General features: G+C 45.9%; 1 protein-coding gene across 14 annotated transcripts in view; it reads right to left on the reverse strand.

Moving 5' to 3' along the window:
* Positions 1-156: 156 nt before the first annotated feature.
* LOC106602553 (pericentriolar material 1 protein) overlaps positions 157-22,743 on the reverse strand; it is a 38,113-nt gene continuing 15,526 nt past the window's right edge. For 5 of the 14 annotated variants that reach the window (XM_082974242.1, XM_082974237.1, XM_082974238.1 and 2 more), the window contains 32 exons: positions 22,017-22,299; positions 21,524-21,716; positions 18,679-18,885; positions 18,180-18,346; positions 17,876-18,102; positions 16,580-16,716; positions 16,262-16,391; positions 15,892-16,071; positions 15,449-15,633; positions 15,072-15,263; positions 12,852-13,131; positions 11,724-11,869; positions 10,900-11,138; positions 9,624-9,801; positions 8,753-9,072; positions 8,173-8,337; positions 7,967-8,023; positions 7,219-7,391; positions 6,811-6,939; positions 5,855-5,990; positions 5,526-5,678; positions 4,801-4,904; positions 4,259-4,393; positions 3,505-3,723; positions 3,337-3,393; positions 2,824-2,926; positions 2,386-2,531; positions 2,231-2,306; positions 1,709-1,911; positions 1,455-1,547; positions 1,205-1,328; positions 157-975 (listed from right to left, as the gene is read on the reverse strand). In XM_082974242.1, coding sequence (XP_082830368.1) covers positions 950-975; positions 1,205-1,328; positions 1,455-1,547; positions 1,709-1,911; positions 2,231-2,306; positions 2,386-2,531; positions 2,824-2,926; positions 3,337-3,393; positions 3,505-3,723; positions 4,259-4,393; positions 4,801-4,904; positions 5,526-5,678; positions 5,855-5,990; positions 6,811-6,939; positions 7,219-7,391; positions 7,967-8,023; positions 8,173-8,337; positions 8,753-9,072; positions 9,624-9,801; positions 10,900-11,138; positions 11,724-11,869; positions 12,852-13,131; positions 15,072-15,263; positions 15,449-15,633; positions 15,892-16,071; positions 16,262-16,391; positions 16,580-16,716; positions 17,876-18,102; positions 18,180-18,346; positions 18,679-18,885; positions 21,524-21,716; positions 22,017-22,299 — 5,163 coding nt within the window. In that variant the 3' untranslated portion in view covers positions 157-949. The remainder of the gene's footprint in view (positions 976-1,204; positions 1,329-1,454; positions 1,548-1,708; positions 1,912-2,230; positions 2,307-2,385; positions 2,532-2,823; positions 2,927-3,336; positions 3,394-3,504; positions 3,724-4,258; positions 4,394-4,800; positions 4,905-5,525; positions 5,679-5,854; positions 5,991-6,810; positions 6,940-7,218; positions 7,392-7,966; positions 8,024-8,172; positions 8,338-8,752; positions 9,073-9,623; positions 9,802-10,899; positions 11,139-11,723; positions 11,870-12,851; positions 13,132-15,071; positions 15,264-15,448; positions 15,634-15,891; positions 16,072-16,261; positions 16,392-16,579; positions 16,717-17,875; positions 18,103-18,179; positions 18,347-18,678; positions 18,886-21,523; positions 21,717-22,016; positions 22,300-22,743) is intronic. The other 9 variants (XM_082974247.1, XM_082974241.1, XM_082974244.1 and 6 more) reach the window with 8 other exon arrangements.

Consider the following 22,743-nt stretch of genomic DNA (forward strand, 5'->3'; position numbering starts at 1 on the left):
AAGGGAACACCTCCATTAACCAATTCTATACAGAGAAGAGGATGATTTTCACCCAATTGAGAAAGTGCCCAGGAATAAACTGGGCTCATGAAAGCATTGTTCAATCAGTTGTATTCAAGTAAAAACTACTAGTTAAACCCAAAGACAAGCCACCGCTTTGAAAAGTTCCATCATTTTAATTCTTAAAAACTACACACAGTAGTTAACATTAATTACATGGGAAACTGCCCCAAGAAACAAGCAAAACAAAATGTCAACATGCAAAGATGACCAACAGCCCCATGAAATGAGATGTTAATGTAGTCTTTACAGCCAAAGAAGATAAAACGCCTCACCAGCAGCCTGAATTTAGTTTGAAGTTCTTGAGTTCAAAGGGTCAGATGCTTAAAGCATGGGAGCTAGCGAGATAATTAGACGAGGCCAAGAAGACAGAACAAATAAAACAATTCAAAATGACAAACCGATTCCATAGCCGTAAAAAAACAGAACTAAGGTGATTTAACAAGTTTGCTAGACTTGGAGGATTCAAACAAGGCTTGTAAAACAGCAGCATTGATCGAGAGAGAAACCCCAAATCAGCAACAAATCATAGAACACATTCAGGGGCAGTATGTATCAACCGTCTCAGAGCAGGGGTGCTGATCTAAGATCAGGTCCATACACTCAATATGTATGATCTAAAAGACCAAACTGATCTTCAGCACTCCTACTGTGATGTGCTTAATAGATACAACCTCAGGAGTAGAAATAAACAAAAACAGTGTTGGTTACATTAGTTTGAGTTGTTCTAACCGTTTCGAGTGACGCTCAGTCACTAGCACGTCATGACATTGTCTCGCCAACCCTTGCTACCATCCAATAAATCAATCATTAAGTACGAATAGGACTCTGAACATCTTTAGGATTATTCTGTAGTGGTCAATCGGACAACGTTCGTACAAGAGTCTTTTCATGCACTTTGTGCACCTATCGTTTCTGTAAGAAAGATGAAGAGAAAAAAAGTAGAAGAATCATTCTTCCTAGAGATATTGCAAACACAGGAGATGGATACAATAGTATATAGCCAACATTTACATGACAGAATAATATCAGTTCTGCAACATACATTTATTTACCTGGACATTCTGTGAAGAAGTTGCACTCTACCGGTTTCATTAAACAATTTTGAATTGAAAACTGTGCCAGACAGTTTGTCTGTACCTACCTGGTTCTTTGTGTGTGTGTCCATTGCCCACTAGTCCAGCCAGTGTGTCAGTGTTCCCATTGAGGATCTCAGCAGACAGATTATTATTCTGCTGTTCCTCGACTATCCTCTTCTGGAGCGCCTCCTGTTCATCACACACACAGAGATGATTAGATTTCACAAGACCAATGATCAGAGTTTGTAAGAAGAGGAACAAGGGAAGTGGACGTATTGATAACGGGGGAAATGGAGTCATTCTGGCTAGTCCCACCTCACATATGACACTGAGCTGCATGGGTAAGTCCTCCACTTTGACAAAGTCTTCCTCGTCAGACTTCTGGCTCGTGTTTCCTGATCCCACCTCCTGCATGAATGAAAGCATTAGAAAGTATATAAATGCTAAAGAATTGGAAACGTAATAACGACATTGGAATACACATTTAAAAATATCTATATAATGAAATCAACTTTAATAGCTTTTTGTAGTTTAAAAATAAGGACTATAGGTCTGTGTAGTGGTCTTACATCTATGTTGACCATGACGAGTGACTCTGTGTCAGGGCTGCTGCTGCTGTTTGAGCCCTGGGAGTGGGAGCCCTCCTGGTAGTTGGTGGTGGCTGAGGCCGCACCTCCCTGGCTCTCCCCCTCTGGCCTCCTGTGCTCCACACCCTCCCCCTCTTCCTCTGGGGAGTCCACCACCTCAATGGACTCGGACTTACTGCTCTTGACTGGGCGGGGCGGGAGGATAAGCAAGCAGGAAAGTTTAGGATAGAGAGGAGAAGGTGAGGGAAAAAGGAGGCAGGGAGAGACAAAGGATAGGGGAGGGGGGGGGGGGGGGGGGAAATGGGGTTAATTGAGAATCAGAGGGGCTGAAAACACACAGGCATCCATCAGACCAAACATTGCTATAATGAAAACATCCGACAGCCATTTATCAAAATGTGGACTATGTACACAGCAAAAGGTAGATGAAAAGAAAAACAGGAAGTATTGTGGCTGACTAAAAGCTAAAAGAGACAGAAAAAAAACAACAGTGAGCGTTCTTACCATCGTTACTCTCAGAGCTTTCTTGGTCTGACTTTGTCTCTCGGTTTCCATTTGCTGGGACTTCATTTGCTGCTCCCTGAAATACAGGAGAAGATGGTAACTAGACAGTCTAGTGGAAGTGTGTGTACTGAGTGTGTGTGGGCACGTGTCCTAACCCGTTGCTCGACTCCGTCATTGCTAGCCTGCAGGGAGGTCTGGACGTCCTGGGGCTCAGCCTCAAACTCCTCCATCTCCTCCACCTCGTTCTCATCCTCCCCACTGCCGTAGTTTGTCAGTGCCTGTGTCTCCGCCTTGGACAGACCTGGCAAAGAACAACCATGAAGGGTTAAGCACTGGGAGATGACTAGTCTAGGGTGTGGCACTCGTCATAAATCCTAGGGGTTTACTTGGTTGGAAATAGGTTGGCGGGAGTTGTAACGACGTGACAATAAAGACTCACAACAAATCCTCCATTGTGAACCTGCAGAACAGTCAATCACAAGCTTCCTCTAGTAGTTACAGTCACTAGCAATGTTTGCTGTGGTTGAACTAACTCACTTTGTAGAGAAGCTTTTAGGCTAATTGTGGCTTCTCGTATTGTAGTGTTCACTCACTAATAGAGAGAGGCAGACCCTCTCCATCCTCCTCCATATCAGAGGCCTCGCTGCTCCTGCTGTCCTTCCTCTCGGTCTCTTTCTGCTCTGTCTCGTCTTCATCCTGTCACACAGAGTGAGATGTAAACAGTTATTTAAGACATTTACACTATCCTTAAGCCCAACCTTTAGACTACACTAGGGGTGTCAAATGACCTTTTAATTAAAAAAATATTGGGGTAGAAAACGAACTCAATATACTTTAAAATGACTAAACCAAATTGAAACTGTAAAATTATAATGGACCTATACTCATACAGTGTCCAGCTAATAATCACTGAAATGAAAGCTACACATTTAGGGAGGGTCGAAAATGCCAAAAACGTATAATTCTTTTGCTAAGTTTGACGACAAAGAAATATAACACATTTTATGAGTTTGACACCCCTGGGCTACACGACGTGTAGTCTAAAAAAAGAGATTTGGCTTGAAACCACACTAGAAAAATCAGATGTTGAATGTTGATTTCCTCACTTTGTCTTCAAGATAAGCTGGGGAAAAGGACTTCTCGACCGCCGGCGACTTGTTCTCCTGAAAGTAGACGGAAATGTTCAGTCTTGAAATGGATTCCCTCATTTAGTCAGATCGAATGACACACGAATCCAATATGAAAACACACTCACCCCCATCCCCTCCACCTACCTCATTATTCCTGTGTTCACGCTTGACTTGGTTATTATTAGGGGAATGTCTCCTGTGGTTCTTCTGTCTGGCTTGGGAGTTAGCTATAGTAGCAGTGCTGTCCAAGTCCTGCATGAGTCTGAAGAAGGCCAGCTCGTTAAACAGGATTTCAGAGATCTCCACCAGCAGGTCCTCGCCACAGTCCTTTAGAGTACGTCCTGCAAACTTACTCAGAGAGTCCTGAGGGGGAGGGAGAAACTGAGGGCTCAATTTTGACAATAACGTTAAGCTAAAACAGCACTAGATAATAGACAGAATAGGTGTTGAGAAAATCTAAGAAAGCTGCACACACAACTTATTTTTATTTTTTTAATGGCTAAACCAATAGGATCTTGTTAGCTCGTGCTTGGCTCTGCCCCCAGCCTTGCTTGTTCTGCCCACTATGGCTCATTTGTTCCCATTGGAAACGGCAGGCTGTGGTCTATCTTGGTTTACTTATACAAATCTTTGCTGATACTACTTATTTTAAAATGGCTGAACCTAATATTATATATTATATATTATATATATATATACACACACACACACACACACACACACACACACACACACACACACACACACACACACGTTAGTTTGCACTTTAACTTGTTCGGGTGGACGTTTTCAGCTCTTATTCTACCAAAATAAACAGTTACCAAACTAATCTGAGGTTTGAGAGTCGCAATGGGGAAAACCTCTCCCTAACTTTGCTATAATATAATGCTTATCATACCTGCAGTATGCCTCCCAGCTGTCGGTGGAAGAAGCGTACAAACTCCTTGCTCTCGTCGTTCTGCTGGGTGAGGGTGAGCACCATGCGCCGCACCGACGTCAGCAGCTGGTAGGAACACACCTCGTCCATGTGCTCCTGACAGACCACAACAACCTCTTTCAGGGCTTTGCCTTTAACAACATATTACATTGCTAGCCTGGGTACCACATTGCTGCTGGATTCAATCATGCTAGCTTTGTCAAATTGTTTGTTGGGACATCAATAGGTTGGCTAAGGCAGAAACAAGGGCTTTTAACCATTGCCAAGCGTTTCATTCCAAGAGTGAAAATGTCTGTTCTTAGAACATAATTTGAATCATTGCTCAAGTCACACAAGACATAACATAAAAATATTGTGACTCTCACTCCAAATGTAGAATAAATCTGGAACAAAAGCCTGCACATCCAGACCAGTAGCTTTCCAGGAGGAGGTTTGACCACCCCTAGTATAAATGGAGCGGAGACAAAAGGGAGACCACTATAGAGTATTGAGGTGTGTCCTACCTTGAGGAAGGGGATGACTTCAGTCATGATGGCCTTAATCTGTCGATCCAGCTGCTGGGTGTCGATCTGGGGACAGTGGACGTCACCTGACCAGACTCCCGCACCTTTACACACACGCACACTTATTATCTCCCATCTGAGGTGTGCGTTTTGTAAGCTGGCATCAAGAGGAAACTAAACAGCTCAGCACACCATTGCCACATCCTATTTTTCTTTACTAAGAGGGTGAGATGGCACACTTCACGTCCTCTACATGAGACTGCAGACAGCCAAAGTGCTTTGCACTTGGAACCACTAGTGGGAGTGCTCACACCCTCCGACCACAAGACCGGAGAGTGGGACGAAGCACATGGTTTGGGGAGCAAGCATTACACATTTCTTCCAGAGATGTCTCTCGTCGAGAGAGAGCGCCGTCGAGAGAGAGAGAGCGCCGTCGAGAGAGAGAGAGCCCCGTCGAGAGAGAGAGAGCCCCGTCGAGAGAGAGAGAGCACCGTCGAGAGAGAGAGCACCGTCGAGAGAGAGCACCGTCGAGAGAGAGAGCACCGTCGAGAGAGAGAGAGCACCGTCGAGAGTGAGAGAGCACCGTCGAGAGAGAGAGAGAGCACCGTCGGAGAGAGAGAGAGCACCGTCGAGAGAGAGAGAGCACCGTCGAGAGAGAGAGCACCGTCGAGAGAGAGAGAGCACCGTCGAGAGAGAGAGAGCACCGTCGAGAGAGAGATGTGTACCTTCCAGCAGCTGAGCAGCACTAGCAGAAGAGTTAGCAGAGGCCTCAGAGGCAGTAGCAGCGGTGGTGTTGGGGCTAAGCTCAGCCTTGAGCTTCATGCGCTCGTACTCCCTCATCCTGGCTAGAGCCTTGTCTAAGTGGATCACTGTGTTACCTGGCAGCACAGCAAGGGGCAGGAGGGGCGGGAGAGGGCAAGAGAAGGATATTAGAAGAGCAATGAGGGATAATACATTCAAGTAAAGTTACCACAAGCTGAAGTTGTCCTTTGACCTAATGTGCTGTATATTAAGAGCACTGTGTGCATTTTTGATTGTGTTTTTTTTTTTTTACCTAAGTCGTCGTTAGCGAATGGCTCAAGGTTGGAGGTGGTGGACAGGGTGCTCTCGTTGTCCACCGATTCTGCGTCATTCCGCCTCTTACTCGGGTCGTGATGCTTGATGACCCGGATATTCTTCTCCGACACGTCCTGAGAGACAGAGGTAAAAAGGGAATTCAGTTACACTACTCAACCACAAACACGATTTAGAGAGAAGGGGAAAAAAGACCATTTCCAAAATGAGAACCCATTCATCCATCATTGTCTCGAACGAGGGGGGGGGGTGGACAAAAAACACGTTGATTCATTTCAGAGACAGCTCTGCTAAACTCCCTTGACGTATTTCGCGCTTGTTCTCTCTCTTGAAATCAGTGAGGGATGCAACAGACTAAAAACAATGGGCAGAGCATCTTCCCTTGTATCCTTTTCTCCTAACATGGGGAATAAGGCATCTCATCCATCACTGGGGAACAAAGGAGTGATTTACAAAAGGGATGGTTCTAATTTAGCAAAACCTCCGGGGACCTGGGCTAGAACAAAGACCTGCACAGCCACACATCTAATCTGTCCGGCAGGCAGCAACCGCAACGCTTCGCTCAGATTGACGGATGGGCCGCAAGGCATAGCCTTTCTGACAACTGGAACACTGGATATCAAAGACGAGAGTGGGGGGTGGAGAACAAAAGAGGTGGAGGAGGTAGATAGGATAGATAGGATAGATAGGATAGATAGGATAGATAGGATAGATAGGCTGAGTGTTTAAGATGGATGGCTGGAGAGCACGAGAGATGTTGAGAGAAAGTGAGAGGTGTCGGAAATGAGCTATGGGAGAAAGCGAGCTAGAGAAGACAGAGCTGGGGAAAGTTTGAAGAGAAAGGAGGGAGTGGGAGATATGACAGCCAAGTGATTTAATGAGGCGGCAGGTGTGTGTGTGTGTATATGCCTGTGTGCGTATATCCGTCTGTCTCACCCCGTCGCTGGTGGCCAGGCTCTCGCTTGGGGTGAGCTCTGACTGGGAGCCGGCCGCCCAGGCCATGGGACCCAGGGAGGCCTGGTCCTCAGCCGCACTCTTCTCCGTCAGGTGCCTGGTCAGTATGTCCTGGCGGTCAACAGCAGAGAAACATTGTTAAACATGAGAATCCAACAGCAAGGAAGGTTACAAGGAGCTGTACATTATGGGAAAGAAATGTAAACATTCGACACTCCTACGTAATTTATCGTCAACATTTCAACCCCTCAGGTCTTTATCAGCAGCTCCTTGTGGTTTGTATCCATTCCTATGAGGTTCACCCATAGATTGTATGAAATACTATTTACAGTCTCAGAGTAGGAGTGCTGGTCCAGGATCAGCACTAGATCCTCATTCGGACGTGTTCACCTGTAGGGAGTAGAGTGCCCTCTGGCGCAGGTAGTCGGTGTTGAGCAGCTGCAGTTCGTGGAAGAGCTCGATGAGGAAGTGGGGCCGCGACTCGTTCTGGGAGATGAGCGTGGCCACCTCCGAGTAGATGGTCTCCCTCAGGGCCTCGAACAGGGAGAAGTCACTGCTGGCACCTGGAGGTGTTAAACCGCAAGACAGACACTCTAGAAGATGTTGTCACAAGTAATAAGAAGCAGTCATATGTGGCAATCTACTGGGGATATAATCTCAGGTTTCCATCCAGTAGTGAAGCGGTGGCGTTGCAGGCTTTAGCGCCAGCCCTGCTGAAACATATCTTAATCAGGACCTTGATTAGCTGAATCAGATGTGTCAAGAGTAGGGTTGGAGAAAAAGCCTGCACATCGAGTAGTTCTCTAAGAGCAATGATACTGTACAATCCAATACATTGTACCAAATTTCAGGTTATATGTTCTTAAATGTAAAAGAAAAAGCAATTGCATAAAAAAAAAAAAATAATGTTTTAAAGCCAATCAGAATGACAAGTATATTAGATCAAGCTAGAGATTCCAAGGTTAGGATCTAGTCTGAGTCCGTTAAAAGTTGAACTGTATTACACACATGAGGTGTTTGGATGACCGATATTACACAAAAGTTGTGAGAAATAATAAATAAATAAATAAACACTGAAGTTCAATCAGTGACAATCAGTGTTAGCTGGTGCTTAGCTGTGTGCTATGGGTGAGTTTACCTGGCGCTTCAGTGCATGCAATTCTGTTAGAAAGGAAAGGTGTTCTCCAAGCATACGCTGTGAGGAAAATTCAAAAAAAAAAAGTGACGACATAAATAAACGTAAAAGTTTGAGATTACAAAAGGTGAGGACATAAACCAAATAAAACCAATATTAGACAAAAAAGATGTGAGAAGACAAGGTGTGATCAGGTCAAGGTTTTGTACCGGAGGAGAGGTCGTTGGGCTTGTTGCCTGTCTTGGTTTTGCTGTCTAGTTTCTCCTGGGTCAGTTTGTCCAGCAGGCTCTGGTTCTGGTCCCGCTGGCGATGGGGCTGCGGCGCCCTCTCCTGGACAAAGTCGGCCGTGCTGGACACGCTGTCACTCTCCACTCCTGGAGATACACACAAGCAAGGAAAGAGAAACATTCAAAACAAATCGAGGGGAGAATGTGTGAAATAAACAGAAACAAAACATTTACACACATCATTTGTTAAAAAAACAAAACAAAAAAACACTTTCTGCATTCGTCTTTTACATAGATAGTGTTGACCAAGTCGCCTTGAGCAATACCATTTCAGCTTGTGTCTCCTAAACATTGAGAGGTCTTCAAATATCTATTCTTATATTTTAAATATATCAACAGGCAGGTGCTACACAGTGGTGGTGGTTGGACCCAGTTACCTCCCGGCCTTTCTAACTGAGCTGCCGGAGAGGAACGAAAAGGTCAAGTTCGAGAAAAAGCGCTCAGTATAAATCATTACATGTCCCGACACTGAGAATTGCATGTCCCGACACTGTCCCCGTACCCGTGTTCTTGTGGTGTCCCTTGGCCCGCCGGGTCCTCCTCTTGGAGTTGGGCGTCTTGTCACGGGAGGCCAGGCAGGCCTGAGCAGAGGCCTTACGTCCTGCCCTAAAGGTCTTGGTGACGGTGGTGGGGTCAGCCGGGTCCGGCATGCTACTGAAGCTCTCCTGGGAGGCCTGGTCGAAGGCCAGGGGCCGGGGGATGTTAGCCCCTCTATGGGGTAGAGGGGAGGGGGATTCGTTGATAGGAGCTGGAGGCTGGGAGACGTTGAGCCAGCCAGATTCATGGCCACGACTGCTGCTTCCTTCATTCTGCCTCTGGGGCCTGGTGGGATGGATACAGACAGAAAGACGGTTGGACTAATGAAGGATTTTTTTTGTGTGTGAGAGTAACAGAACTAAGTAGTAATGAAGTATGCCTTTCATTCTTTGCACACACACTAAGGCTGGGAATTACCAGGGACATCACGATACGATATTATCACGATACGATATTATCACGATACTTAGGTGCCAATACGATATGTAACGCGATTCGACAGAGATTGTATTGCGATTTGATGCTCCAAACATATTGCTCACTATATGCCTGCGACAGAGGGACAAGAGAGAGCATGATAAAACTCGTTTTGATCAGTCAGGGAAATAGAAGTGCTGAAAACATGTTGGCTTCCTACTTAAAAAAGACAGAACATGAAAAATACTGGAGTTTTGGGCACAGGTACAGCCGACTATAGCGCTAGCTAACGCAACCTACATCGATTTTACAAAATCGATACTTGGGAGTCAAACGTTGATAATATCGTTACAATATCATCCATAAATAATATCACGACATGCAACTATAGATTTTTTCCTCCCATCACTAACACACACCTTTTGTCTACAGTGTTGAGTGGGGAGCGTTGTAGGGGCGGGGGGAAGCTCAAGTACTCTGTCTTGACTGAGGTGTTGGGATCCAGCTGCTGCTGTTGGTTGTCTGGGCTGGCTTGGCCACCAGCACTCTGAAGGAACTCACCCATAGCAGAAGGGAACAGGGGGTTGAAGTTAAACCCTGTGGAGGAGAGAAAGAAATGAAGTGAGCACACATATTGAGGTATATTGTGCAGGTTAGCGGTTTTTCCATCATGAATCTGGTTCTGGAGGCAGATCTACAGAGTGTGGCTGTGCCAGCTAGTGACCAAAGTCATAAAATCTAATTTTAAACCTAGCCCCACTGCTATCCCTAATGCCTAACCCTAACCTTAAATTAAGACCAAAAAGCTTTTATGAATTTGTACAATATAGAGACATTTAGACTGGCTTATTTAAGGGAAAAATAAAATAAAAAATAAATCGCTCAGTTCTGCCTCCTGGACAAGACTGATGACAATAAACATCAACCTGCGTATATTGTGATCTGGAAACAACTTGGTTACAAGTGTATCAAATCAGGAATTTCTCCTAGTATTCCAGTATGCCCTCTGTGCCCGAGCTTCTCAATTTCTAAAGCTAACCTCTGAATTGAACTGGGTCAAGGTGACAGGTATTTGTAGAAGACTGCCTTCTACGACATTATTACAAAAGCAATTAATACATTTCTGCACACCCAGTCCCTGAAAGAAACATTTGAACACTAACTATACAAACCATTTAGAACACCTGCTCTTTCCATGACAGACTGATCAGGTGAAAGCAATGAGGAGACAGGTTAAACCTTGAGACATGTATTTCGTATGTGTGCCATTCAGAGGGTGAATGGGCAAGAATTTAAGTGCTTTTGAACGGGGTATGTTAGTAGGTGCCAAGCACACCGGTTTGTGTCAAGAACTGCAATGCTGCTGGGGTTCACACGCTCAACAGTTTCCAGTGTGTATCAAAAATGGTCCACCACCCAAAAGGACATCCAGCCAACTTAACTGTGGGAAGCATTGGAGTCCACAGGGATGCTGGCCCATGTTGAGTGCTTTCAACACCTTAGAGTCCATGCCCTGACAAATTGAGGCTGTTCTGACGGGGGGAATGTTCGGTATAATCTGTGTACATTCTTGGATTTTACATTCCATTGAGAAAACTGTCACTCATACAAAAACAGATACTTCATAACATCGAGGAAGGATCTAAAAACATTGGATGGAAGGATGCATGTTTAAAGGGGTGTTGGAAGGCGTACCGGAGGAGAAGGGCAAGAATCCGGCCAAGCTGGGAGGTAGGTTGAGGGCCTGGTTGACAGAGGGGGGCATGGAGGAGGTGAAGGGGAGAAAGATGCTGGTGGGGGAGAGGGGGGGACAGGCACTGCCGGAGTCCCGGGACGTGGAGGCTTGGTTCTGAGGCTGCTGACCTGATGACGAGGACGGCTGCTGCGGTTGTTGTTGTTGTTGACGGAGCAGGTCGCTCAGCACCAGTTTCAGTCTGGGGACAAACGGGATACAGGTAAGTTAGTGTTAAAACCTAAATCACATTCATGTATTCACAAGTCATGTTTCAGCCTGATGTCATGTTCACATATACTGCAGATAGCCAATCACGGTTAATTGACTATGCATTAAGAACTACACATTAACGTAGACATGACATGCGTGTGAACCTAACAAGCCAAAGCTGCAATAAATAAAAATGTTCATAAACTGAATTGTAAGGTCTGGAAAACAGACGCTGATAATTTCCCTCATGCAGTACATTCAGCCAGTGACATTAACATATTAGTAACGTTTTTGGGGACTTCAGATGAGAATTAGCTGCAGTATATTGCTAAAATATGGTGCAATGTTTGTTGTACGTCATCTGTGTCAAATGGGTCCGGTGTGGCTCAGTTGGTAGAGCATGGCGAGTTGTGGGTTCGATTCCCACGGAGGACCAGTACAAAAAAGTATGCACTCACTACTGTAAGTCGCTTTGGATAAGAGCGTTTGCTAAGTGACAAAAATGTAAATAAATCAATAGAATACGTTTCTCTAGTCGATTCTTTTTTGGTCTGTAGCATTGTGTTCGGTCTACCTTTCAACGTTGTTCTGCTGCCAGGCCAGCTGTGTGTAACACTGGCTGAGCTGGTGCATGACCAGGTGAACCTGGGGGGAGGACAGGTTGTTAGGCAGCGCATTGTACGGTCCTGTCAGCAGGGTCTGGAGCATGTAGGACAACGTCTGGAGGGGGGGGGGTAGAAGAGTGAGAGGAAGAGATGTACAAAGAGTGTGTATGTGTGTGTAGAGAGAGACAAAGTTTGAAAGACGGATAGAAGGGCAGGAGAAAGAGGAGGGGGGAGAGAGAGAACAGAATGGTATTCATGAACCTGTCTGTCAGTTGGTTTCTCCATACAGGTTCTGACACCCAGTCAAATAGGAACTCAAGCCAACGGCTGATTTCTATAAAGGAATAGCAGCGTTGGCATTTCCATCAGGACGACGCACGCTGAATAAATTCAACACCATGCCCTATAGGTTAATAAGTGTCACCGCCACCGTGCTATATCAATGACAACGTGGAGAAAATCCATTTAGGCACCTCTAACACAAGACTGGCGTGAGTAATACATTTTCTTTATTAACTTACTTTAGTGAAACGTAATAGACGTTGAACAGAAAGGAAAGTGAGCAGAAATGCCAAACATTGTTTGGCGGTGTGCCTAAAGCCTTAGGTTGCTGCTACCTTCTCAATAGGTTGGGTGAAAGAGACCAGGGGGCGAATATATCATATTCAGAACATTTGAAATACTTGGTGTACTTTATTTGGCTTAGCTGGTCAGGTAAAATGGAAACAAACTCCTCGTGCCAGGCAAACTAAATGAACATCAAGTACCTCCTTTGGTAAGGGAGAATTCAGACCTGGTTCGGATGTGTACTCCAAACATTTGAAATACTTGAGGCACTTAATTTAACTTGGAAGGTACAATGAAAACAAATTGTGCAAACCCCTCATGCCAGACAAGCTAAAATCAATTCCAAAAAGTGAACATGTGAGGCTCCCTTGATATAGCTTAGCTCATCAGGTACAATGGAACCAAACTCCTCATGCCAGCTAGCCTTGTACCTGACAAGCTAAATCAGGCACTCAACCAGGTCAAACGTTTGAGATAAGCCTACGTATTGGTGTGAGGTGACTGAAGTGTGGGCCAACTGCTTTACCAACCTGCTGATCCTGCAGTAGGGTCTGACACATGCTGGTGCTGAAGTCCAGCTGCCTCTGTAGTGTGCCCACCTGCTCCTGCCAGTGGCGTGATGCCAACCCAGGGCCAGAACCCTCCTGGAAGGACAGCTCGGCCGCCCAACGCAGGTTCTCCTGGCGCCTCGCACCCCCGATGCTGACGCCGCCGTGGGCTTGGGACTGTTGCTGTTGTTTGGCTCGAGAACGGGGAGAGGGTCGGCCACTAGCTTCGGATGCGAATTGTTGGGGCGGCTTCAGAACGTTGCTGGAGAAAAAGAAGGGGGAGAGTGATATATTTGTATTATTGGGTGTCCAGCGAGTTGTGGGTGCTGCTGTGAATGCAAGACCCAATTGTCCCCACAGAACTTTCATGACGCCAAGATTGAAGTTGTATTAGTATTATGTACGGGGTCTACATCGTCCAACGAAGTGTATACTTGCAGATTCCTTCTCGACAACAATAAGAAACGGTAAAAAATAAGAATACAAACATAAAGTAAATGGCAGTAGAATACCGTATTTAACCATATATCAATAGTATCCTACGGGGTGGATCAAAAGCCTGCAGACTCAGTATCTCTTGGACTGGGGTTCGGTTAAGGTTAACCCTAACCCCTCATATCACTACTACAATGGATTAATCCTTAAGAGTCTATTAACGAACCCGTTATAAATAAAAAATAATAAAATTGGTCAGTTTAAGCTAGTGATGTCAGTTCGCATGGGCTGCATCTCAATCCACCGCATCCACCCATGTCGACCTTTCGCATCTGCGGTGGAAAGTGGCTGAGCTACAGCGTTGTCAGTCAGACCCTGAGACGTCCCAGAAAGTGGTCTTCTCACGAAAACGTCTGTGGCGTCGGAACGGTTTGGCCTACAAACTATTACGACAGAAAGATGAGACTCCCGAACGCGTTGGTGTTCTCCGCTTTGAAGGTAACCCCTACAAACACATGGAAGCACAAAGATAGTTTTGTGCCCCAAAAAAATAAGGGGTTAAATATGTGCCTAGATGTATATTATTGTTTTTATACCTAAAGGGTTCCTAAAATTCAATATCAAATAGACATTGAGGTTATTTTATTTTTATCGTTATTTTACCAGGTAAGTTGACTGAGAACACATTCTCATTTACAGCAACAACCTGGGGAATAGTTTCAGGGGAGAGGAGGGGGATGAATGAGCCATTTGTAAGCTGGGGATGATTAGATGGCCGTGAGGGTATGGAGGGCCAGATTGGGAATTTAGCTAGGACACCGTGGTTAACACCCCTACTCTTACAATAAGTGCAATGGGATCTTTAATGACCTCAGAGTCAGGACACCCGTTTAACGTCCCATCCGAAAGACGGCACCCTACACACAGTGTCACTGCCCTGGGGCATTGGGATATTGTTTAGACCAGAGGAAAGAGTGCCTCCTACTGGCCCTCCAACACCACTTCCAGCAGCATCTGGTCTCCCATCCAGGGACTGACCAGGACCAACCCTGCTTAGCTTCAGAAGCAAGCCAGCAGTGGGATGCAGGGTGGTATGCTAAATTCCGGACTATAAGCCGCAACTTTTTTCCCACGCTTTGAACTTCGCGGCTTAAACAATGACGCGGCTAATATATGGATTTTTCCCGCTTTCAAATTTGTGGGTCCTGACAGCGTGGAGCATTGTCAAAAAATCCACTATCATCAACGGGTTTCGAAAGGCTGGAATGCTGCGTGTTGAAGAGGGCTCAGCGGGGGATTTGCCTCCGGATGAAAGTGACGAGAGCGACAATGAAAACGATCCAATATTGGATGAAGCAATTCAGAGGCTATTCAACTCCGACACTGAAGGAGATGGTTTCAGTGCACAGGAGGAGGAAGATAGTGACCAATGACTTTCTTGGTAGGCTACTGTTTACTGCTAATTTTTTTGTTTTTGTTACAAGCCGTGTTTCGTTAAAGCCCATTTATTTTTGTTACAAGCCGTGTTTCGTTAAAGCCTATTTATTTTTGTTACAAGCCGTGTTTCGTTAAAGCCTGTGTAAAGTTCATTTGTTTCAATGTACCAGTAGGCACCTGCGGCTTATAGACATGTGCGGCTTATTTATGTTCAAAATAATACTTTTTTTTTAATTCAGTGGGTGCGGCTTATATTCAGGTGCGCTTAATAGTCCGGAAATTACGGTAATTGGAAAACAATGGGTTTCCTTGTATGCCTCTTTCACAGACCTGCCCAGTGTCTTGCTGTTGCTGTAGGATCTCTGCTTCCTAGTGGAGTAGCGATGCAGGTCATCACTGGAGCTGGACTCTGCTCCGTCTTCATCCTCCTCCTCCTCTTCTTCTTCCTCAGCGCCCAACTCAGAGGGGTAGCCGTCCTCGTCCAGCTGACAGGGGGTGGAGCTGCCCCACGTGGCCATGGTCCTGAGGAGGGTAACAAAGTCAATTAAGGCCCAACTCAAAAGACAAAACCGATCCCTCTAGGCACTTCATGTAGATATGAAAACATTTGATGGCTAAAAGCATCTATCTACTTCCATCTGATACATTCAGAATGTTTCACATCATGGAATTCACCCGATTATTTGGGGTCTTAACGCTTCCCTCACCTCTCGTCCCTGCTGAGTGGCTGCGTGGCAGCGGCGGCGTGACCCTCTGGGTCCTCCATCCTGTAGGGGGAGTCGCTGCGGCCGCTCCTCCTCTGATGCTCGGCCATCAGGGATTCCAGGTGCTTCCTCCGCTGGCGCAGCTCCTCCCGCAGGATCTGGTGGCGCCGCATCTCACACCACAGCTGCTGGGGAAACATGAAGGTAAATGAGCGCTGTTATTTTCATGGTTATGTCTGCATGATAACTCACACTCCTATACAGCTCCCTGACATCCAGCCATGGCTAACTCGGTCACGCTAACCCTCAGGAAAAGCCTTGCACTGAGCGGGTGATACAAGTCTTCTGTTTGATTTTGGCGAACCATCAAGTTTGTGGGATGAGCATACTATCATTGATGTTACTGTGAACTGACCCTGTCAAATCAAAACAAATCAAAAACCCACCTCGTTGTCAGTGACAGAAGCGTTCGCGGCGGCCTGGGCTGTGGGTTTGAGCGCAGCGGTGGCGGCAGGAGAAGCGTTGGCTTTGGGGGCTGCAGCCGGAGCAGGGGCTGGGGTGGAAGCTGCAGCCGGGACCTTCCTCATCAGGGTCTGCTGGCTCACTGTGCTGCTGGACACCGACGACTGGAAAGGAGAAGATGGGAGGGAGAGGTAGAGCGTGTATGCGAGAGAATGATAGGAGAGAGGCCCTCTCAAATAACACCCTATTCTCGATATAGAGCACTAAAGTTAAAAAGTCAGAAACAAGTTCTGACACCAAAGCCTTTCAACACAATCAATCAGGAAATAGAGTGGTGTGTGCTCAGTGTGTTACCTGCAGGTCGGGGCAGGCCCACTGCAGGTCCTGGATCTTGTCTTGGATCTCCATCAGCCGCTGGCGTTCCTCGTGAAGCTGCTGCAACTCCTGCTGCTGCTGACGAAGCTTCTCCTCATACAGCTTCTCCCTGAGACACACACAACTTATTTTAGATTCACAAACAGAATCACCGGCGGTGTAATTCACACACGCTTAAAGGCAGAAATGCACTCACTCAGATATAAATAGACGCAGGTACTTTCATACACTTATGATGGTTCAACGGCGTCTACTATGTGCGTTAGTGCTCCGTATGGGTGTGAGTAAGTCTCCTACCTGGCCTTGTCTGTGAGGGTGAGGTCTCTGGGGCTCCTGGCTGCAGAGGAGGAGCCAGCAGCAGCACCTCTGGTGTTGTTGGGCTGCTGGTGGAGGCCCTCGTCCTCATTGGCCGTGGTAGCGTCTGTATCGTCACTCTGGGAGACAAGAAGTCACATGGGTACTATTCCATAAGGCCATTGCCCATCTTCAACGGCTGAAATTCCAGCTCTTTATTTTCTTGGACTGTAAAAGGGTCCTCTTCCACTCTGAACTGTCTAGACCAGTCAGCTGCACCATGGTCATTTTAGATTCTGTACCATGTGGTCTATTTTGTATTATTGACTTATTTGTGTGTGTTGATATGTTTCTACTCACACGTGCTGTGAAAAAGTATTTGCCCCCTTTTAAATGATCTGTTTTTTTTTTATTTATTTTTTTAAATACTGAATGTTAGCAGCTCTTCAACCAAAACCTAATAATTAGATAAAGGGAACCTGAGTGAACAAATAACACAACAATTACATACTTATTTCAAAAACTAAAAAGTTATACAACACCCAAAGCCCCTGTTTGAAACATGTATTGCCCCCTTACACTCAATAACTGGTTGTGCCACCTTTAGCTGCAATGACTCTAACCAAATGTTTCCTGTAGTTGTTGATCAGTCTCTCACGTCGCTGAGGAGGAATTTTGGCCCACTCTTCCATGCAGAACTGCTGTAACTCAGTGACATTTGTGGGTTTTCAAGGATGAACTGCTCGTTTCTTGTCCTGCCACAACATCATCTCAATTGGGATTAGGTCTGGACTTTGACTAGGCCTGTCCACAACATCAAATGTATTGCTTTTTAGACATTTTCATGTCGACTTGTGTATTTTGGATCATTGTCTCGCTGAATGACCGAGCTGGCTTCAGCTCACAGACAAATGGCCTGACAGTTCCCTGTTGAATTCTGATATAGAGCAGAATTCATGGTTCCTTCCATTAAGGCAAGTCGTCCAGGTCCTGAGGCAGCAAAGCATCTCCAAACAATCACACTACCACCCCCATGCTTGGCCGTTGGTTTAAGGTTCTTACTTTGGAATGCAGTGTTTGGTTTTCGCCAGGTATAACGGGACCCATGTCATCCAAAAAGTTAGACTTTTGAATCACCTGTCCATAGAAAATTCTTCCAAGAGTCTTGATCATCATCCAGGTGCTTTTTGGCAAACTTGAGTCAACTTTTTAGACAAGATTGGTCCCATTACTGACTTGCACTATGGTGCCTACAATTTACATATGCCATGTTTCTCTGCTTCTAGTCAGTCCTCTCACCTGCACCATGGCCACCAGCTCCTGGAGCTGCCGTAGTTTCTGCTTGGCCGTCTGCAGCCGGTGGACTTTGTGTGCGAAGTCTGCGTCCTCGTTCCCCAGGCTGCTCCTCCTGCTTGACCCCGAGCACTCGCTGTCCCGGCCCCTGGCCCCGCGCACCTCTTCATCTTCCAGGGCATCGTCATCATCGTCGTCATTGACCTGGTTGTAGGGCCGGTTGTACTGGCACTCTGGTGGAGGCAGAGACAAATCAGGGTTAGTGAGATGAGTGGGTTGTGTGTATAGCATGTAATGTGCATTGCGCTACCTATGGCTGAGGGGATGTTGAGGCTGCGGAGGTTGGCTGCTGCAGAGCGGTTGTTGATCTCACACTCGGTGTTGAGCCTCCCGTCAGCGTGGTTGTTGGTGCTGCCGCCTCCTCGGCCATTGGTCAGACTGTTCATTTCTGTCCAGTTCCCAGAATGCTGTGGGTTTCTGACCAGGGGAAAGAGAGATGGAGAAGAGGGTCAAGACTCAATTTCACTCTGCCATGATTTACCCTTGGGAATTGTATTAATCTGAACCGTAATAATATTTCTTAGTTTGTTCTCAATGACTTGCCTGGCTATCTTTTACAATAAAGACCTGGTAATGTGGGGCACATGAAGGGAACAGATTATATGCTTGGTTTGAAGCTAACCAGTTACTGTCAGTGGTTGCCGGTTTGAATGATGCTTAGTAACAGAAATGGACAAGGCACACTAATAAACATCTCTAATGAGGAGTAATAATGACTTCACCCTACTCCGTCTGTGTCCCTCAAGTACCTGATGTTTGTGATGGGGGGCCGGCGGTTTTCCTGCTCCGAGTCGAACATGGTCTCCAGCATGGAGCCATCCTCCTCAGTCTCCGCCTCCTCCTCCTCCTCCTTCACGTTCTCGTTGACCGTGTCCACCATCATGTCCGATGTCTGCTCGTAGTACTGCACCAGCTCACGCAGCTCGTTCAGACGCTTGTGCACCTCCTTCAGCTTCCTGTGGTGGGAGGGGGATTCTGTTTTAAGATGGCCCGATTCTGTTTTAAAAGTCTCCACCTCAAGGATTTAAAAGCATTGGATTGGCCTTCTGCCCAAAGTGTGCACCCCACCTCAAGAATTGAAAGCACTACAAGTCTTTCTTTTGAGTTAGATTTCAGAGAGAATGTGGGGGAATGAATGGGGAGAAATGGAATGTGGGAAAGAGACCAAGGTTGATACATGGACAACTGAAATCAATGAAGGAGAGACACTTGACTAATTGGATCTATTGTTGCTCCGACTAATGAATGAATAAGAGGGATAAAAGGTGATGGATGGCAGAGTTTGTCTGAAGGAACAGTGCAGTATGGATCTTCAGCTGCCGGTATCAGAGAGATACAAAGGGTGCATGCTAATAGTCTGAGTTGGTTCCCTCTTCTCGTCTCCTTTGCTCCATCGACACTGGGTTGTATTCATTAGGGCACAAGTCCAGGTAGTCCCAATAGACATGGAACACTGGTCACTTTAATAAGGTTTCCATACTGTTTTACTCATTTCAGATTTATATACTGTATTCTAGTCAATGCCATCCTATTCAACTATTGCAGAATATATATTCGATCCTACAGATATACTAAATATTCTATCCACAATGTCTATACATCCCATCACATACAGTGCATTCGGAAAGTATTCAGACCACTTGACTTTTTCCACATTTTGATACGTTAGTCTTATTGTAAAATGTACTAAATACAAAAAAAACAACAACAAAAAAACTACTCAATCTATACACAACACATAATTTACATAAGTATTCAGACCTTTTGCTGAGACTCAAAATTGAGCTCAGGTGCATCCTGTTTACATTGATCATCCTTGAGATGTTTCTACAACTTGGAGTCCACTTGTGGTAAATTCAATTGATTGGACATGATTTGGAAAGGCACACACACACCTGTCTATATAAGGTCCCACAGTTGTCAGAGCAAAAAGCAAGCTATGAGGTCGAAAGGAATTGCCAGTAGAGCTCCGACACAGGATTATGTCGAGGCAGAGATCTGGGGAAGGGTACCAAAATATGTCTGCAGCATTGAAGGTCCCCATGAACAGTGGCCTCCTTCATTCTTAAAAATGGAAGAAGCTAGGAACCACCAAGACTCTTCCTAGAGCTGGCCGCCCGACCAAACTGAGAAATAGGGGGAGAAGGGCCTTGGTCAGGGAGGTGACCAAGAAGCCGATGGTCACTCTGCCAGATCTCTAGAGTTCCTCTGTGGAGATGGTGAGAACCTGTCAGAAGGACAACCATCTCTGCAGCAATCCATCAAATCAGGCCTTTATGTTAGAGTGGCCAGACGGAAGTCACTCCTCAGTAAAAAAAGGCACATGACAGCACGCTGGGAGTTTGCCAAAAGGCACCTAAAGACTCTCAGACCATGATAAACAAGATTCTCTGGTCTGATGAAACCAAGCTTGAACTCTTTGGCCTGAATGCCAAGCGTCATGTCTGGAGGAAACCTGGCACCATCCCTACGATGAAGCATGGTGGTGGCAGCATCATGCTGTGGGGATGTTTTTCCAGAGGCAGGGACTGGGAGACTAGCCAGGATCAAGGGAAAGCTGAACAGAGCAAAGTACAGAGAGAAGCTTGATGAAAACCTGCTCCAGAGAGCTCAGGACCTCAGACTGAGGCGAAGGTTCACTTTCCAACAGGACAACAACAAGCACACAGCCAAGACAACACAGGAGCGGCTTTGAGACAAATCTCTGAATGTCTTTGAGTGGCCCAGCCAGTGACCGGACTTGAACCCGCTCGAAGATCTCTAGAGAGACCTGAAAATAACTGTGCAGCGACACTTCCCATCCAACCTGACAGAGCTTGAGAAGATCTGCAGAGAAGAATGCGAGAATCTCCCCAAAAACAAGTGTGCCAAGCTTGTAGCGTCATGCCCAAGAAAACTCGAGGCTGTTGAAGCCGCTTTGGCAGTGATTACAAAGTACTAAGTAAAAGATCTGAATACTTAAGTAAATGTAATATTTTTAATACATTTGCAAAAATGTCTAAAAAACGCTTTTTTCCCGTTGTAATTAATTATGGGGTATTCTGTGTAGATTGATGAGGGGGGAAAACTATTTAATCCCTTTTACAATAATGCTGTAAGGTAGCAAAATGTGGAAAAGTCAAGGGGTCTGAAGACTTTCCGAATGCACTGTACACATACACCACCCTTCAAAAGTTTGTGGTCACTTCTACATTTCCTAGTTTTTGAAAGAAAAGCCTATTTTTTGTCAAAACAAAATATGCTTTTCTTTCAAAACAAGGAAATGTATAAGTGACCCCAAACTTTTGAACGGTAGTGTACATACATACATACATACACTCCGGACATTGCTCGTCCATATATTTATACATTCACATTCTTTTAGAGATTTGTGCGTATTGTGATTTTTTTTATGTTACTGCACTGTTGGAGCACACAAGCATTTCGCTACATCCGCAATAACATCTGCTAAATATGTGTATGCAACCAATAAAACTTGATTTGGGCAAGTCCAGGAAGTCCCTCTGCGTTTGTCAGTTTTCTTCCTTTTGTTGCCCCATGAATACAACTGTGGTGTGATGTGCACTGATCATAATAATAGTTTGAGTTTAGTACCGGAGTTTGTCAGCTGGGGCGTCCTCATGCTGGGGTTGCTGGGTGTGTGTGGAGGGGTGGTAGGTGGAGGCGTCCCGTCTTATGGCTGAGGCCCCGTTGGGCTCTCTGTACAGGGCAGATGGGTGGTCCGAGGAGGGGCCCGCGCCCAGAGCCAGGCTATGCTGAGAGGACAGGGACACACTGGCGCTGCGACCTGATGGACCAACCCACACATTACTCACACATGCACGACAGCAAATGAACAAGCTTCTATCATATGCACCAGGGTTCTCCCCAAAGAACGTAAGATGGGAGCTGCGCCACAAAAGAAACAGAAAACATGTCTGGCAGTTTGTTATGATCGAAGGCAACGTTTTGCTCTAGATTGCAGGAAATGGCAGTTGCGGGTGTTCAAATAAGCAAAAAAATTAAATATAACTTCCCCCCCCTCCAGGCCTCCATCCCTGACGGTGTTAACCTACTCCTAGTCAGTTAGAGACAAACCATAACTTACAGGAGTTGTTGTTGAGGGTCTGGTCGCGGAGCGAGTGCAGCTCCTGCAGGATCTTGTCCATGGTCTGCTTCTTGTCCTGCAGCTCCTGCAGCTTGGTCAGCTTGGCGCTCGCCGCCGAGGCCGACGTAGGGGTGATGGAGGTCAGGCAGGTGAGGGGGGGGGGGCGGAGGAAGGAGGAGGCTGCAGAGCGGGGAGGAGGGGAAGGCTGGGAGGAGCGAGAGCGGCAGACTTCCCGGGAGAGGCTCGCGGCTTGTCTGCGGTTGTCTGGGACTGCTGCCTTGGTCTGAGGAAGGAAAGGCACACAGGATGTTAGTAGGTGCACGAACACAAACAACTCAGCATATATTACTTTGATGGGTAGCACTTTACATTACCACACGGGATAAAGTGACAATAACATGGTAACAAGTTCTAATTACTCAACATGAAGACTTAATTTTGCCCAGTTATCCCTTCATTTAAATGTAATCATTCTAGTTACAGGGTTATACACCACGTATGTAATAGAGGGGTAACAATTAGAGGTCAGCCGATTATGATTTTTTAATGCTGATCCCGATTATTGGAGGACCAAAAAAAGCCGATACCGATTAAAATCTGCCTTTTTTTCTTGATTTATTTATTTGTAATAATGACAATTACAACAACACTGAATGAACACTTATTTTAATACATCAATCAAATCAATTTAGCCTCAAATAAATAACGAAACATGTTCAATTTGGTT

The sequence above is a fragment of the Salmo salar genome, chromosome 04 (genome assembly GCF_965601325.2).
Source record: "Salmo salar chromosome 04, fSalSal1, whole genome shotgun sequence".
NCBI lineage: Eukaryota > Metazoa > Chordata > Actinopteri > Salmoniformes > Salmonidae > Salmo > Salmo salar.